The 15,471-nt window shown below is 46.9% G+C and overlaps 1 protein-coding gene across 1 annotated transcript in view; it reads right to left on the bottom strand.

Moving 5' to 3' along the window:
• The window catches only part of odad2 (outer dynein arm docking complex subunit 2), a 42,429-nt gene that overhangs the window by 25,665 nt on the left and 1,293 nt on the right, over positions 1-15,471 (bottom strand). Inside the window, exons 3-11 of the mRNA XM_030349709.1 lie at positions 14,769-14,926; positions 13,896-14,106; positions 13,133-13,239; positions 12,107-12,243; positions 11,303-11,422; positions 7,099-7,322; positions 6,222-6,347; positions 4,799-4,942; positions 4,276-4,411 (exon numbers count right to left, since the gene is read on the bottom strand). Coding sequence (XP_030205569.1) covers positions 4,276-4,411; positions 4,799-4,942; positions 6,222-6,347; positions 7,099-7,322; positions 11,303-11,422; positions 12,107-12,243; positions 13,133-13,239; positions 13,896-14,106; positions 14,769-14,926 — 1,363 coding nt within the window. The remainder of the gene's footprint in view (positions 1-4,275; positions 4,412-4,798; positions 4,943-6,221; positions 6,348-7,098; positions 7,323-11,302; positions 11,423-12,106; positions 12,244-13,132; positions 13,240-13,895; positions 14,107-14,768; positions 14,927-15,471) is intronic.

The following is a 15,471-nucleotide window of genomic DNA, read 5'->3' as shown; positions in this document are numbered from 1 at the left end:
AGTGTTGGACAAAAATAAGTGCGCTTAGAATGGGAACATTACTTAATAGAGCTTAGAACAGAATAAACTGGAAAGCTGCAAACTGATCCAAAATAGGGAGAGAACAACACAAGGGCAAAATAAAAAATTGAATAATGGCAAAAAAAAAATTATGAAGACTGGGAACTTAAAATGACGAGCATCTGCATGCTTTAACCTGATTCACCCTCCCTACTTCTTAAGGCCTGGCTGAGTGTTCTGACTGCATCCCTAAAGCCTAGCAGACTCCCCTAATGGAGCTGCAGCGGGATCCATAACTCATAGCACTAAAACAAGCTGGGGAGGGACAACAGGGATGAGTTTAAAGTGACTTTCAGAGATACCCTTTTGACCTTGTGGATGACGGTTGGAGCTGTCTGGATGGTGCGTTAATGTGTAAGTGCATGCGCATAAGTGTCTATGTGTGTGTGTGTCTGTGTGTCTGTGTGTGTGTGTGTGTGTGTGTGTGTGTGTGTGTGTATAAAGGTGTCGGTAAGCACGTGCGTTTATGTGTGTCTGTGTGAATATCTGTGTGTGTGGGCTTTGTGTGTTTGTGTGTGTGTGTGTGTGTGTGTGTGTGTGTGTGTGTGTGTGTGTGTGTTCATGTGTGTGTGTGTATGTGTGTAAACGTGTCTTTTAGCATGTGCGTGTATGTGTGTGTGCCCAGTCTGCTGCAGTGCGTGTAGCACTGCAGCAACAAGTTACTGCACCACGGCGGGCCCCCTGACCGGTGGAGTGGTGCAGGGGCCTGTGCTTTATGGACCTCGGTACGTGATGGGGGGGCCCTTTGTTGACAGCCGTCGACTGCAGCAGGATGCAAGAGGCTGGGAGGGGGGGGGGGGGGGGGTGTTCTTTGCCATCATTTGCTACCGTCTCGGTAGCAAGATGTGAAGAGAACTCGAGGGTTGGGAATGAGAAGTGCAAACATTACCTTGCTCTGCTATATGGTCGCTGGATAGGAGAGACCGGGGGGGGGGGGGAGATGTTGGATGAAATGCTTTGCGGTCGCTGCTGGATCCGGTATTTGAAATAGGAGACGCTATTAAATAAAACACCAACGCTTCAGAAAGCCGCCGCCGTCTGACGATCCTGGGCGATACGTGCTAAGCAAGCGGTGAGGCTTATAGGGGAGACTGCACGGAGGGGGGAGGGAGGGGGGAGTGAGGGAGGATGGGGGGACGGCTGTGAAGTATCCACGTTAAACACCTCATAAAAGCATTACTAGGGTTAGACTTTAGACTGCGGCTCTGCGTGTACAACTACGGTCTCACGGATGTTCACTGTTTAGTAATTAGCCACAGACTCACCTCTGGGAGGAAGAAAATCTGCCGACACGGGCTCACTCACACAGGGAGGCTGTATTACGTTTAGTATAGCAATTAGCAGCAATTAGGCTCTCCCCAGAGGAGCCTGTGGTGGTGGTGGTAGTACTGAGTCTGGCCAGCAGAGGGAGAGAAACATAATTTGGGTGGGCACACACACACACACACACACACCGACACCGACACACACACACACACACACACACACACACACACACACACACACACACACACACACACACACACACACACACACACACACACACACACACACACACACACACACACACACACAAACACACACACACACACACACACACACACACACACACACACACACACACACCAATGCATTTGGGGCAAGGAGGAAACGAGGCCTTCTTATCCACTTCTGGATCTTTCTCCCCTGAAGTTTGCTTAACGTTAAACAAACAACATGTGATGGCTTTTGGCAACAACATGGTGTTCACACCATTTAATTAGAAAAAGCCTGTGATTTCCTGTTCTCTATGATTGTGATGCGTGATTGTCTGCTTAAAATGCTGGATGAAAATGTGAAAGTACTTACATTAGAAATACTTAATGGAAATAAATGTACTTTAGAAACAAATCCTACATTTTGTATTGGCATTTATAGTATTCCCCCATTTATCCAATGAAAATAAACTTAAATATGAAAAATTCTTGTGTGTAGGTGTACACTCATCTGTCTCTGATCAAACCTAGCATATCACGGGACACAGCAGGCTAACTGTTCCCAGCTGGTAAAACACTATATTCTATGACACACTGCTCATGTTGCAAAATAACTAGGTATGTAAACCTAATTCACCTAATCAGCTGTTTGTTTCAGGCTGGTCAAACCTACCTCAACGCACACGCACAAGCACACGCTCACAACAACCCCCCCCCCCCCCGACAGAAAAAATAACCAAACACACACTCCCACAGACACACACACAGACACACCACACACACACTTATGTCAAAGCCATGAAGTCATGTTAAAGGCAAAACCCCCAAATTGCTTGAATACTAAATGCCTTATATTAAGATATCCAACCCCTGTGCAAATATCCTTCTGTAAATATTTTTGAAACACAAAGAAATACCAGAAGCAGTGTGTCACTTCAGCTTTCAGCAGCAGATAGGTTCATCTTATACCGCGGTGGGACAAAAAGAAGCAGCAAAAAAAATACAATAAAAAAGGCTGCGATGTGCGCCTAAAATAAACCAGATATTTGTCTTGGCTCTCGTCTGGCTTGGGTTTCTGACGGAAGCGATATTATATAAACGACTACTGGACAAACCCAGGGAATAACGGTGCCACGTGCTGGTTCCTTCTGCACAGCGACTCGTCTCATTGGGGAGACACACACACACACACACACACACACACACACACACACACACACACACACACACACACACACACACACACACACACACACACACACAAACACACCCACTCACACACACATAGATTCAGACACACACAGCCACACATTCACAGACGCGCACAGACACACACACACATACCCACATTCATAGACACACACACACACACACACACAGTCAGAAACACACACACACACACAAACACTCATACCCATTGACATTCACAGACCCATGCACACACAAACATATATTGATTCACAGACACACCCACACACATATATATTCAGAGACACACACATAGACACACACACACACACATGTTAAAAGACATAGAAACACACTCCTAGAAGTATCGCATAACAATTCCACTGAGATAGAGCAAAGTGAAAGCAGTGTTATCTTTTGTATTATTGTTAATGTTCATTTGTGCTTTTTGGGGAAAGCCTGAAAGCCTTTTAAAGTGCACATTTTCCTGCCATTTTTTACTAAGCCTAAATTGCTTAATCTACTTCAGAGTTGAACTACAAGTGTACCTTGGCAGTGTCATTAATGATATTTTTCCTTGCAAAACCACACTTTTCTGCATGCAAAAGTCTAGTTGTTTTCTTTTTCACTTCAAATTAAAGGCGCTGAATTTGCGTTGCATCATTTGAGCTCATTACTGAACATGGAGGGGAACGCTTAAAGTGTGCCACTAAGCCCAGCGAGGTGAGAAGTTGCATCATGTTCTCCATAAGTTTTGTTGTCTGGTCCGACAGATTGGGCGGAGTCTTCTCGGAAGTCAGGCGTCCTCAAGCTATTTCCGATCAGTCTGGGTCACTGGCATTTCTCTTCTTTTTGTCTTTTGCATGTGTGTTGTTTTCGTTTCGTGCCCCTGCCATGTTTTGACACATTAATATTCACCAGATGCCCTGTCAGACCTATCACAGGCGCGCTTCATTCCTATGCTTCCGTGCTCTCGGGGCAAACCTATTGCACAGCTGCCATCGTCGGACAGCAATCCCCATTCCCCCCCCCCCACCCCGCCCCTCGCCCCTTGCACAAACCCTAAAAAACAAAACCTAACTGTGCCGGTGTCAGAAACCGGAGCCAATCGCTTCAAATATAAAAGCATCCTACGATGCAGCGCTGCACCAGAGCTCCATGGCCCTTTCCAGCTTCACAGTGTGTTCCCTCTGGCGTGGACGGTCCCCATTGACCCCTCGCTCACCGCACCCCAGCGCCATGTACACTGACGCTGTATGTAACCGGTTGTGTGCAAGGGAGCGCTCAGGAGTGATGTTCACCGGTGCCGTTTTATTTAGCTCATTGGGTTTTACACTGATTGCCCCAGAATGCTTCACTTGACATTAGACTTAGCCAATGGCCCTTTGGAAGGAAAATACCTCGGAATATTCGACCCGGGGGTCAGTAGAAAATTCCTGCACGAAACAGGAGAAAAAGAGCAGAGTTCGCCTGTTTCCTGTCATTTAGCCGACTAACACTTTACACACAAAAGCGCTGTTGTTGTTCCTTGTAATTCTCCGTTCTCTCGTACCTTGAGGTACTTGACCAGTTTCTGGATCTGCCAGTATTCGGAGGGAAGGTCCATGTTGCTCTTGGGCCGGCGGTCTGGCTGCTCCTCGTCTTCCTCGCTCTCCGAGGAGCTCTCGCTGAAGAGCTCCTCCGTCTTACTGTGAACAGGGTGGGTGGGGGGGGTTATAACAAAGCTTTATAATGGAGGATAATGAAGCCAGAGTATCATAGGGCGGCAGTAGCTCAGGAGGTAGAGCGGGTTGGCTGGTAACCTGAAGGTTGTTGGTTCGATCCCCGGCTCCTCCTAGCTGAGTGTCGAGGTGTCCTTGAGCAAGGCACCTAACCCTGACTGTTAGCTCCCGACGAGCTGGCTGTCGCCTTGCATGGTTGACTCCGCCGTCGGTGCGTGAATGTGTGCGTGAATGGTGAATGTGAGGCAATATTGTAAAGCGCTTTGAGTGGCCAATGGTTAGAAAAGCGCTATATAAATGCAGTCCATTTACATTTACATTTACATTTATCAGGGCAACCAGGAAGGAGCTCACCTTCTCTGGGAGGACTGGTGCGCCGGTAGGGAGGCCAAGGAGAAGTTGGCCTTCCTCTTGCTCTCCGACCTCAGCATCTTCTCCTGCGTCTCGCCCGCCCTCCCCTTTCCAGATCCCTTACTGGGTTTCTTCTGCTCTGCTTCACTGTAATGACGCAGAAATGAGTCATAAAGGTTCCTATTTTAGGAGCTATTTTCATTATTGAATGATTTGCGGTAGGTTTCCTAAGAGACTTTTCTTTTTGCTTCCTCTTAAAGAAGGGGGGAGGGTTATCGGTAGGTCCGAGGAGCATAGGAGCAGAGCCAGAGGCTATACTGGAGCCGCTCCGAAGGAACAGAGTCAGTCATAGATATGGAAAGCAATAATGCATGATTGGACGGATCACCAAAACACTATTTGTCAGCGTCCTGACTCACCCAATCTCTTTTCCTGTTTTTCTTTTGTTTTAATGGAAGAACCAGCTTGGTCTACCTACACAAAGGACAACCCTCTGCCCCCCCCCCCCCCTCCCTCCCCATTAAAGCTTCTTAGCAAAAATTCAAGGGTCAAGTTCCCCCAGAGCCTATGCAGCAGGGATATATAAGGATTCAAATGAAGCAACAGGCGGACTGGAGTCATCATTACGATACAAAGAGAGATGGATGAGGGGGTGGTGGTGGGGGGGGGGGGGTCTCCGTTCACCACCGCTGTACATGCAAACAGAAACGCAGATGGCCTTTTAAAGTCGCCGGGGCCACTCGGGTGACCGAACCTCCCCACCCCCCCCCCCTCCCCCAAACGGGGCACCGCAGTGCAATAAAATCTGGTATGAGTTCAAACGTTGTTGCGTGGGGGGGGGGAAAAAAAAGAAGGCTTTTCTGCTGAACGCACGGATAGCATGCACAGGTTATTCCGGTTCGTCCCTCGTCAGGGAAGGCCAGAGGTTTCTAATCGGCCCTAGGCCGGCCTGCTGCGTGGCGTGCGCAGGGGTTGAGTCCTCCTCAGAGAACACAGCCCTCCGACCATCCCCGCTCAGCCATGAACCCCACTTCAGATTCAAAGGCAGCGCAAGCGAAATGCACGCTATCGCATGGAGGTGTCTCCGATCGATCCGGTCCACCTGTGGCCACAAAGTGGCCGGGTATATAAGCACCTTGGCAGGGGTAGTTATGGGGACAGCTGGCAGGGCTAGGCTGCCAGAGGGCAGGAAGCAGGAAGCAGTGTGCTGGTTGCCCAGTACTATGTGTTCTATATGCGCACCGCGCTATTCCGAGATGATATGTGCATTCAATAGCTTGTGAAAGAAGCCACGGCCTTTTGGGTGATTTTATCATGGGAAAGCGACTACATTTGCAAGAGGGCAAAGTTCAAACCCTGCTTCAATCCAAATCAGGAAGAACTGTGGGGGTTGAGGGGACGGAGACATTTAGAGGAATACGCTCACGTTTTCTGGTGCCCGGGTAGGGAGGCCACGGAGAAGTTGCCCTTGGTGGATCTCAGGATCTTCTCCTGCGTCTCGCCGGCCCTCTCCCTCCCAGTGCTCTTACTGGGTTTCCTCTGCTGCGCTTCGCTGTACAGACATAATGAGAGTCATTATGCCCGCTCCTATTTGGAAAATTGCCTCGTTTTCTAACATATTCATTATTTAATGCTTCGCAGCGGGCATTTTCTTTCGCAAAACCAAGATTCTTTTATCGCGAGCCAGTTTCTCTCTCACTCTCAAAATGGGGACAGTTATCACAAGGTACAGCTGCAACAGCTCAGGCCCAGTTAAATCTATTTTATCAATCAGAAAACATATGTGACAGATCATTTTGGGGATCCTTTTTTCTTTCCTATAGACTTCTCCGAAATGCGTTTGTGTGTGTGTGTGTGTGTGTGTGTGTGTGTGTGTGTGTGTGTGTGTGTGTGTGTGTGTGTGTGTGTGTGTGTGTGTCTGTGTGTGTGTCTGTAATTGAGCAGAGAGAGGCTTTCCACGCTGCGAAACGCGGCCATTTACCCGAGATCGTCGTATAATCAGGAATATGTGCGCTCTAGCCTCGAAATTCATTATCCGTACAACCGTCTCTGTATAATGTGTGAGTGTTGGCGCGTGCGTGGGGCAGACCCGACAGAGCGCACGTGGCTGACTCCGCCATCACCCCGGCCTTACGCCCAGGCCCTACAACCGCAGAGTGTGTGTGTGTCTGTCTGTTGGAGTGTGCGTCTTTGTGTGTTTGTGTGTCTGTGGAAGGAAGGCGGGGAGGGGGGGGGCGGTTGACAAAGCCCCACATAGCAGCCTGTACAACATCTTGTGAGCGGGGAGGGGGGTTATCACCTACTCAAAGGGAGCCGTGAGGCCGAGATTCTTCCATTTGAGGGATGGTTCCAATTTCTTCTTGCTGCTCGTCGTGTTCACCGCGTGCTCTTGCCGTCTCGCCATCTTGGGCGCATTCTTCTCCTGATGCTTGCAAGACCTCTGGGGTTGGCCTTGTTCCTCCGCACCAACCGGTTCCACATGTTGGACCTTTTGTGTTGATGGAAGCCTTTCTTGAACTGCAGAATCCTGTTGAAAACCAGGCAAAGAAAGAAAAGAGAGAGAGGGAGGGAGGAAGAGAGAGAGACGAAGAAGTAGTGAACCTCTTATTAGCACTGAATGCTAGCAGTGGGACACACACACAATAAATTGAGTCTGTTATAGAGTTTAAATAGACGTGGGCTTGTGTATTTCGAAGACTGAAAGCAAAACTAACTCTGAATAATTGTTCTGTAAACTAAGTATTTGTTCCACAGTTCCAGAGGAATATCTTTCCAGCCGCCATCTCTCATATTGCCCCTTTTTTCCCTTTTCTTTATTTTCTGTTATTAATTTTTCTGATGAATAAAACACAGCTATATGGACGAAAAGGAGGGCTGGTCCCTTTGTAGCCAAATAAGAACTAATCAGGGTTGGTGGAAAGAAGAAAAGCACCAGGGACATCCCGTTAACAGCAGTCCCCTCTTCTGCGCAGTCGCCTCGGCCCCAGAGCCTGTGTAGCGACTCAGCCCGTATGAGACCATGGGAATAAAAAGCCCATTGTAACAAAAAACATATTCCTAGAGTTTTTAGTTTTTTTGAACAGGAGAGGTACCCCTCAGTTAATTGGCCCACACGCTATCAAGAAAAGGGTATTGTTCCTTAGCAATCCTCCACCCGAATACCTCACGGCTTGGCACGGCTGGAGTGGAGCGGTTGTGTCATTGTTAATCAGCGCGGTTGTTTTTTTTTGAGGAGAGGGGGGGGGCTCTAAATGGTAGTTTGAAGGTCTCTCTGTCTGACTTTACAACCTGCATGTGTTGGCCAATGAGATGCACGTCAATGGTTTGGAGGCATGGAGGTTTTTAAATCAGAGACACCTGCTAGGCGCAAAATAGCTCGGACTGTCATTGATGGACGGGACTCAGTTCTCGGTGTTGGTGTAGCCAAGGCACGCCACGTCACTTCTCCAAAAAGGCTTGTTTTTCATATAACATAAAGTGCCGCTGTTGGCAACACACAGGCCAATTTATTCGCCTTAAAAGCACCACGTTCTGATTCGTATTAAAGCATCCAGACTTCTTTAACTCCATTATAGATTAAATGGACATCGGCCATGTGCTCCGGGCCCTCCGCAGCAACGCTCCCCATCACAGGTGCCTCTCTCCCGCAGCTTCGGCAACACACCGATGGAGCCAGCAGGCACTGGTGTGTGCGCGCAGAGGGGCGGCGCGGCGAGGCACGCCCACAGCTCTGCACATGGTTCTCAGTAACAAGTATTTTCATCACAGGCCACATTCAATCATCCATCACTTTATTCATTTTTCTCATTTGTTTAAATTTATTTTTCCATCCGCTACTGAACCAAAAAGGGAGAAAAAAAAAAGCAGCGTCTAAATATTTACATGTGTCCCGGGCAGCCTTATATCTAATGACCTGATCCACAGCTGTGGGTCGGAAAGAACTGCACGGCAAATCTGCAGCCATCCCGCCATAAAGTGGCTGTCTGTGGCAAGGCGCAAACAATCTCGGCTGAGCGGCGATGACGGGAATAAGAAAGGCAGACCATATTCATTTAACTTTCTGCCCGAACGTCGCTTGATTGAGCCTGTCTGTCCTAATAAAGTTTTTAAAAGTGCTTCCTCGCATTGGAAAACACAGATATCTTTGGGAGATTAGGTGTGTTTTCTTTGGCTGAGCACCGGGGGGGGGGGGGGGGACCTGCTGCTTTGCAATCAGAGAACCGCAAACCGATCCTCGCAGGATTGCATTTCTGACAGACAGGTCCTGCTAACCAAACCGTCTTGAATAATAACTCAAATCACAAAGCAGCTTCTACTCCATCAAGTAGCACCTGCAACGATTTCACGCCTCAGCGATGCACGATCTAGGCAATAATGTATGCCTTTCTTTCTGTGCTCTTTACGTCTCGGCCATTCTGAACTACAAAAGTGATAAAATAATTTTAAAAAGATTGTCCCATCATGGAAATGTGTCATGTTTGAGCTAAGAAATAAATTATTAAACCTGTAATAAGCATGAAGCGCAGTGTTAGGAGCATGTTTTGGGGCACGCCCACTCCGGAGTGTAGCCATGGACACATCAAAGGAGCGGAGGAGATGGGCACTTTCCATGATTTATCCCTGAGCAAACTCCTCCACAGTGTTTATTTTACTGCCTCTGTCCATCATCTTTAAAGGACTGGGCTTCATGGCATCACTCTTCACACCGGACTCGTAAAACATAAAAGCCTGGACGTCTCTCTCTCTCTCTTTCGCTCCCTCTCGCTCTCTCTCACTCTCTCTCAAGCTTGGCACCAATCGCTGGCTTAGTAAAAATCCTTCACTCAGCCCGCCCGCCACTCAAAACCCGCCCCTGGCACTCTCTGGCACACTGTGTTCTATCACCTACTGTAAAGAAATCACACAGGCTGACCACAATTTGACACATATCATAGAAACCCATTTCCCATTGAGTAGAGCATATGGGGACCAGTATGATGTTATTATTTTAAATGGTTAGAAAGTAATGGCCGTTTAAAGGTGCTGTAGGTAAGATTTAGGAGCTATTACTTGAGTGAAATTTGTTAGAAATGGCACAGCCATCCGTCAGCCATTAGTGAGTGAAATGCGCTGTGAGAATATCTCTTTTTTTTTTTTATGTGCCCTTTGTAAGAGCCTATAGCTTGAAAACGGCTCCTGGCCCATTTCTGACCAATCAGGTCATCTCATCTGTGATTGGTTAGGGGAATCAATCTTTCCCGTCAATCACAGGTGGGCGAATTGCAACCTTTCTCAATGGCAGAGAAATGTAGGGAGCAAGGGATCTTTTCTGCTCTAGCTTTCTCTATACGATTCTTAAATCGTACCTTCAGTATCTATAAAGCTGCAAACAGCAAAATATTGGTAGTATGACATCACCCCACAGACGATTTGGTTAAAAGGATGATGAGATGAAAATGATATGTAGACACAGAGACATCCAAAAGCCAAGAAATAGAAGAAGCTTCTGTTCTTGTTGTGAAAGGCAGCTGAAAAGCCACCGCTTCCCGCTCTCAGTTGATGAGCTCGGGTCGAGCCTCGGCCTTCCAACAAACACTGCGGCACGCAAGAGAAATAACATGTTCATATTTTCAAATGATTAACAGATACTTTATTTATGTTTTGGTTTCAAGTACAGCTGGCAGAAATTAGGCAGCTGATTTGTTATGTCATTGAATCGCTCGGGCAGGAAATAGCACCACTGAATGAATCAACCGCATTTCAGTGTCTTTGCACATGGCAGCATGTCTGTTTATGTGTTTGTGTGTGTGTGTGTGTGTGTGTGTGTGTGTGTGTGTGTGTGTGTGTGTGTGTGTGTGTGTGTGTGTGTGTGTGTGTGTGTGTGTGTGTGTGTGAATGTATGTTTCTCTGTGTATTTTTTGCGTTGAACAAAGTAGTGGTGGAGATGGGGAGGGGGGTATGTGACTTGAGGAGGAATCGTCGGAAAGCTTTTTTTTTTTCTTCAGCACACATCCAGACACTAGCTCACTGGTGAGAAACAACGTGCAAACACTGATTTCACCCGCCCACCCACACATGCACACATTCACACACACACACACACACACACACACACACACACACACACACACACACACACACACACACACACACACACACACACACACACACACACACACACACACACGTACATATTCGCATGACTCATGGAATCAATGTATATCAGAGGTCTAGAGAGTTTGGAAGTCTCGCTTATGTATGGAACAAAGAGGTTATTCAACAGAGCCATCTTCCATGCTCGCTGGAGCCAAACGTCAACCGCTTAGAAAAATACATGACAGTGAGAGACAGCGAGAGAGAGAGTGAGCGAGAGAGTGAGTGAGAGAGTGAGAGAGTGAGAGAGAGAGAGAGAGAGAGAGAGAGAGACACAGAGAGAGAGACAGAAAGACAGAGAGACAGAGAGATAGACGGACAGAGAGGGAGAGGGAGAGAGAAACTGTATCCTTGTCTACCGTGAGACTCCGTTACCTGACTGTTGAAGTTCTCAGCAAAGTGAGGGGAGCGGCTCTTCAGCAGCATCGACAGGTCTGCGTATGTGTCACTCGTCTTGGTGTAGATGTCCTCCGTCTCCGCCGCCTGTTTTAAACCCTGGTCAACACGGGAGAGTGAGGTAGAGAGAGAGGGAGAGACGTGGTCAGATCCATTCAAATCATCTCTGCAACACAACAAACCTCCGTTAATGTAGCCCACATGTCCCTTCGCAGAATTCTCAGCGAGAGAACTCAAAAGAGAACTATAATAACCACTAAGAGCTAGGAAAGAAGAAACGTCTGTTCACCCAAACAGGTGAAACCGCTACAATATTTTCATGAGAAGCCTGAGGTGGTGTTGTGTCAAAATGTAACCCTTTTGGAAACCAATAAGTGTTTTGTGTCCTCGGCTGAACCACTACAGGTGAAGAACTGTTAGAACTGTAACAATGTGGAACTATGCGGTTTGTCAACATATCCCTTTTGGAAGAATGGAAGATTGCCACAGCTCACAACATGGCCTCTCACATCAGGTACACATTGAGAGAGAATGTGTACTTGTCAAACCAAATATGACTTAATATGTTACTATATTGCCTGGTGGGTTTTAATTTGGCAGTGTCAGGCCCGATAGCATCATACCATCCTGGCATGTGAAAAAGCCTGCCCTTATACACTAAGTTATCCCAATCCAAGGCATATTCCAAACACAAGTTCAGCATTTATGTGCAATTAAAATGATTCAGTGTCCCGATGACGTTTGTTTTTTTATCTTAAATCAAAACCAAATCTCCTGTCTTACCTGGTTGAGGAAGACTCCGGCCTTGCTGCAGGTGACGTGGAGAGGATCCTTATCGCAGGGCTCCACCACCAGGTAACAAATCTCCCCGTGCACCTGCCTCCACGGCGGGCTGCGACAGCCATTGGAAAATTCATAATCTGTGCATAGAAGAAATCATCACGATAAGGGAGTCATGCTTCTCGGAAAGATACTTCACAGTCCTATTCCGTTGGTTTATCTTGTGTTTCTAGAATTCGGGTCAAAGAGGGATTTGTCCCTCACATAGTGTTTTGGGTGTCTGGGTTTTCTGTCTGGGTGTCTCTCCGCGTCTGTTCAATGTATGTGTGTTGGGACTGGATGGAACTATTGCCTGGGTTTCTAGTTGTCGTTGATAGATATAATACGTCAAATGAGTTCAATAAGTGCAGCCGTCATGGCAAAACTCAGGTTCTGCCAAGGACATTGACAGATCACCCCTCCTGTACAGTCCCGGGCCTACATACAAGAGTCCAGTTTAGAGCTGCCGTGATTTCATTTCCCCGCATAAATCACCTTCGAAAAATCAGGGCCGCATCACGACACAGTCATATTTCACGGTTGCCCTGGTATTTCAGATTTGGAGTATAGAAGGCTTTTTTTGATTTCTCTCAATAATAGAAAGGCTTGCTTCTGATCACCTGAGCTGTGTGTGTGTGGTCCAATGCCCTGAGCGAATAACTATTCTGCTATTGCAAATCAGCTAAGATGTTAATATTGAATTGATTCATGGGTCGAGAAACTCCAATCCGACAAATGTAATGACATTGGTGGTCCTTTATTTTTCCTTCTTGTCAAAAGTGCGACTGGGCAGTTCTTTTTTCTGGAATATTGAGTAAAAGCCCGAATAGTGATTGCTTCTCTCACGAGTAAGTGCGACACACACACACACACACACACACACACACACACACACACACACACACACACACACACACACACACACACACACACACACACACACACACACACAAACACACACACACACACGCGCACAGGGCTAATTCAAACCTGATGTGTATCGAACAGACTTCAACACTCGCTTGTTTCCCTCGCTGCAGAAGCCTTTCAACAGCTCCACCTCATTCTTCACAGCCCACGGTCTGACTCCCACTTCTCTGTGGCAGGAGAGCGAGAGAGCGAGAGCGAGACAGAAAAAAATGTCAAAACAAAACATACAGGGATATATTTTTTCTCCTCGTTTTATCTGTCATGTAGCTGTCCTGACTTAATCAGAAGCAAACACACACTCTCGGAGTGGAAGCTGGTCAGTATGATCAGGAAGATTCAAAAGATGTGGATTGTCGACTTGGGTTTACTTTAAGTTAAAGTTTCAAAAACCTTTTGTGACTCACTCTTGTCTTTGTTATTTCTTTCCTTATTAGAAGCAGAGTTTATGATTATGCAGACATTTACCTGTACCCAGACATAAGTTACGAATTCCAGCAAAATGACAGGAATGTTTTCCGCTTTGTTTTGTTGAATTCAGACTTTCCTAAAATGTAGCCAAATCAAAACAATCCAATCCTACATTAATCTACCAATTTACAATTTCACCAAGAAAATGAATAATCTTCACTCCAACATTCTTTCAACTCCTGTGTCTTAGTACACAACATAACTCTTGGCCTGAAATAAACAATTCCTAATTTTCCAGATCTTCTGGTCTGGGAAGGAACCGTGCCTAGTGCAGCCGGGAAGGCACTGTTGTCCCGGGCCCTGGGCAACTGGCCACTGGGCCCTGGGCATTGGGAACCGGGCACAAGGCACTCACTTGGAGAAGTCTGTGAGGGCCTTGCTGATGAGCTGGTTGTCTAGCTGTTGGAGCAGGAGGAAGAGCTGCACCTTGACCTCAGAGTCCTGGGCCTGCTCTGGGCCCTCTGCCTTCAGCTTCTCCACCAGCTCCGGCGCCGACGTGTCTGCGCCTCCTTCCAGGACCGTGGCGAGGCTGGAACCCAGGACTTTCACCACCAGATCTCGGTTTGCTTTTAAAATAGGATGCCAATTGCAAGTGCCATTTTATTTGCAGTTGTTGTTGTTATTATTATACATTAACCAAAAGCTCTATTTATGACTCCCTTGTGTGTCTCCGCCCCCCCATCAAGCCAGAATAAAGGTGGTGTAGGGTCTTCAATGTGTGGAAAAGAACATTAGGCTCCTCTAGAGTAAACAACAGGTAATAATAATAATAATAAATGAAATTTATATAGCGCATTACACGGATCACATTGGGGTCTCGGAGGAAGACACACCAGAGCCTCTGTATAATGTGGCGTTTCCGTTTCTAAAACTAAATCATCCAACTCTTTCCTCAAAACCTCCTCAGCCAATCGGGACAACGAGGCGCATGTTCTACCATTCCTCCCCTCCCTCCCCTCCCTCCTCCCAGTCATATTATGTTGGGTTAGCCAAATATATCTATCCTCAACCTAACCGGCTTTGGCATGTGCCCCTATGGCAAGTTTATCTCTGCAAACAATTAGAACAAAAAATAATCTCACGGCAGCGTAATTGGATAGAAGCACAGGATAACGAGCAGGACAAACAAATTAAGTCTGTGGGTTGTATGGAAGTACGCTGGCGGCGGCCCTGCTTAGGGATGCAAATGGGATTCAAATCTGGTCCTTGCGGTTGCCTCTTGCCATACCTTCCAGACAGGCTACGACCTCCGTCAGCCCCCTATCCCCGGCCAGCTGCACCAGCTTAGAGAGCTGGCTGAAGCTCCCCACTGCTACGGTCGGGGGGGAGAGGCGGAGCAGGGGGTGACCTTTGCCGTCGTTTTCCTGGGACCGTACATCTGCATGGCTGGAAAACGGGATGAAACACGGCATTGTGAAACGAGCGTGGTGGAGATCTGCGACGAAGGCCGCATGGCTCCGATCCCCTGTTGGCAGTTATCTGTGGGTTCCGAGGCTTTGTGTGCCTGTGCGAACCTTGGACAGACTGGATTATTCGATTTATTGTAATGATTATAGAACATACGATTCATTGTATCATGTTTTATTAAATATTGAATGATTTTAGAACGTGTAATTCAAATCTAAAATGTATCTAGTTGCTGTTACGCTATCAACCTTATTTGTGTGGAGATCGCTGTGTGTGTGTGCGTGTGTGCTGTTTGGAAAGAACATAATATAATATGTTCTTTCCAATAACATCATAATAAACATAATAACATCCTAGAACATAATTGGATCTATTCTATTAAATATTTAACAATTATAGAACATATAATTCATTGTATTATATTATATTGAATGAATCTACTTGTAGGTATGCGATTAATTGGTTACCTAGCGACCAACTGAAAATAAAACATAAAAAAACGTTATACGGTGCATCTAAACAGT

Source organism: Gadus morhua, chromosome 23 (assembly GCF_902167405.1).
Source record: "Gadus morhua chromosome 23, gadMor3.0, whole genome shotgun sequence".
Lineage (NCBI taxonomy): Eukaryota > Metazoa > Chordata > Actinopteri > Gadiformes > Gadidae > Gadus > Gadus morhua.
Note: the sequence above shows the minus strand (reverse complement) of the source record. Positions and strands in the feature narration are given on the sequence as shown.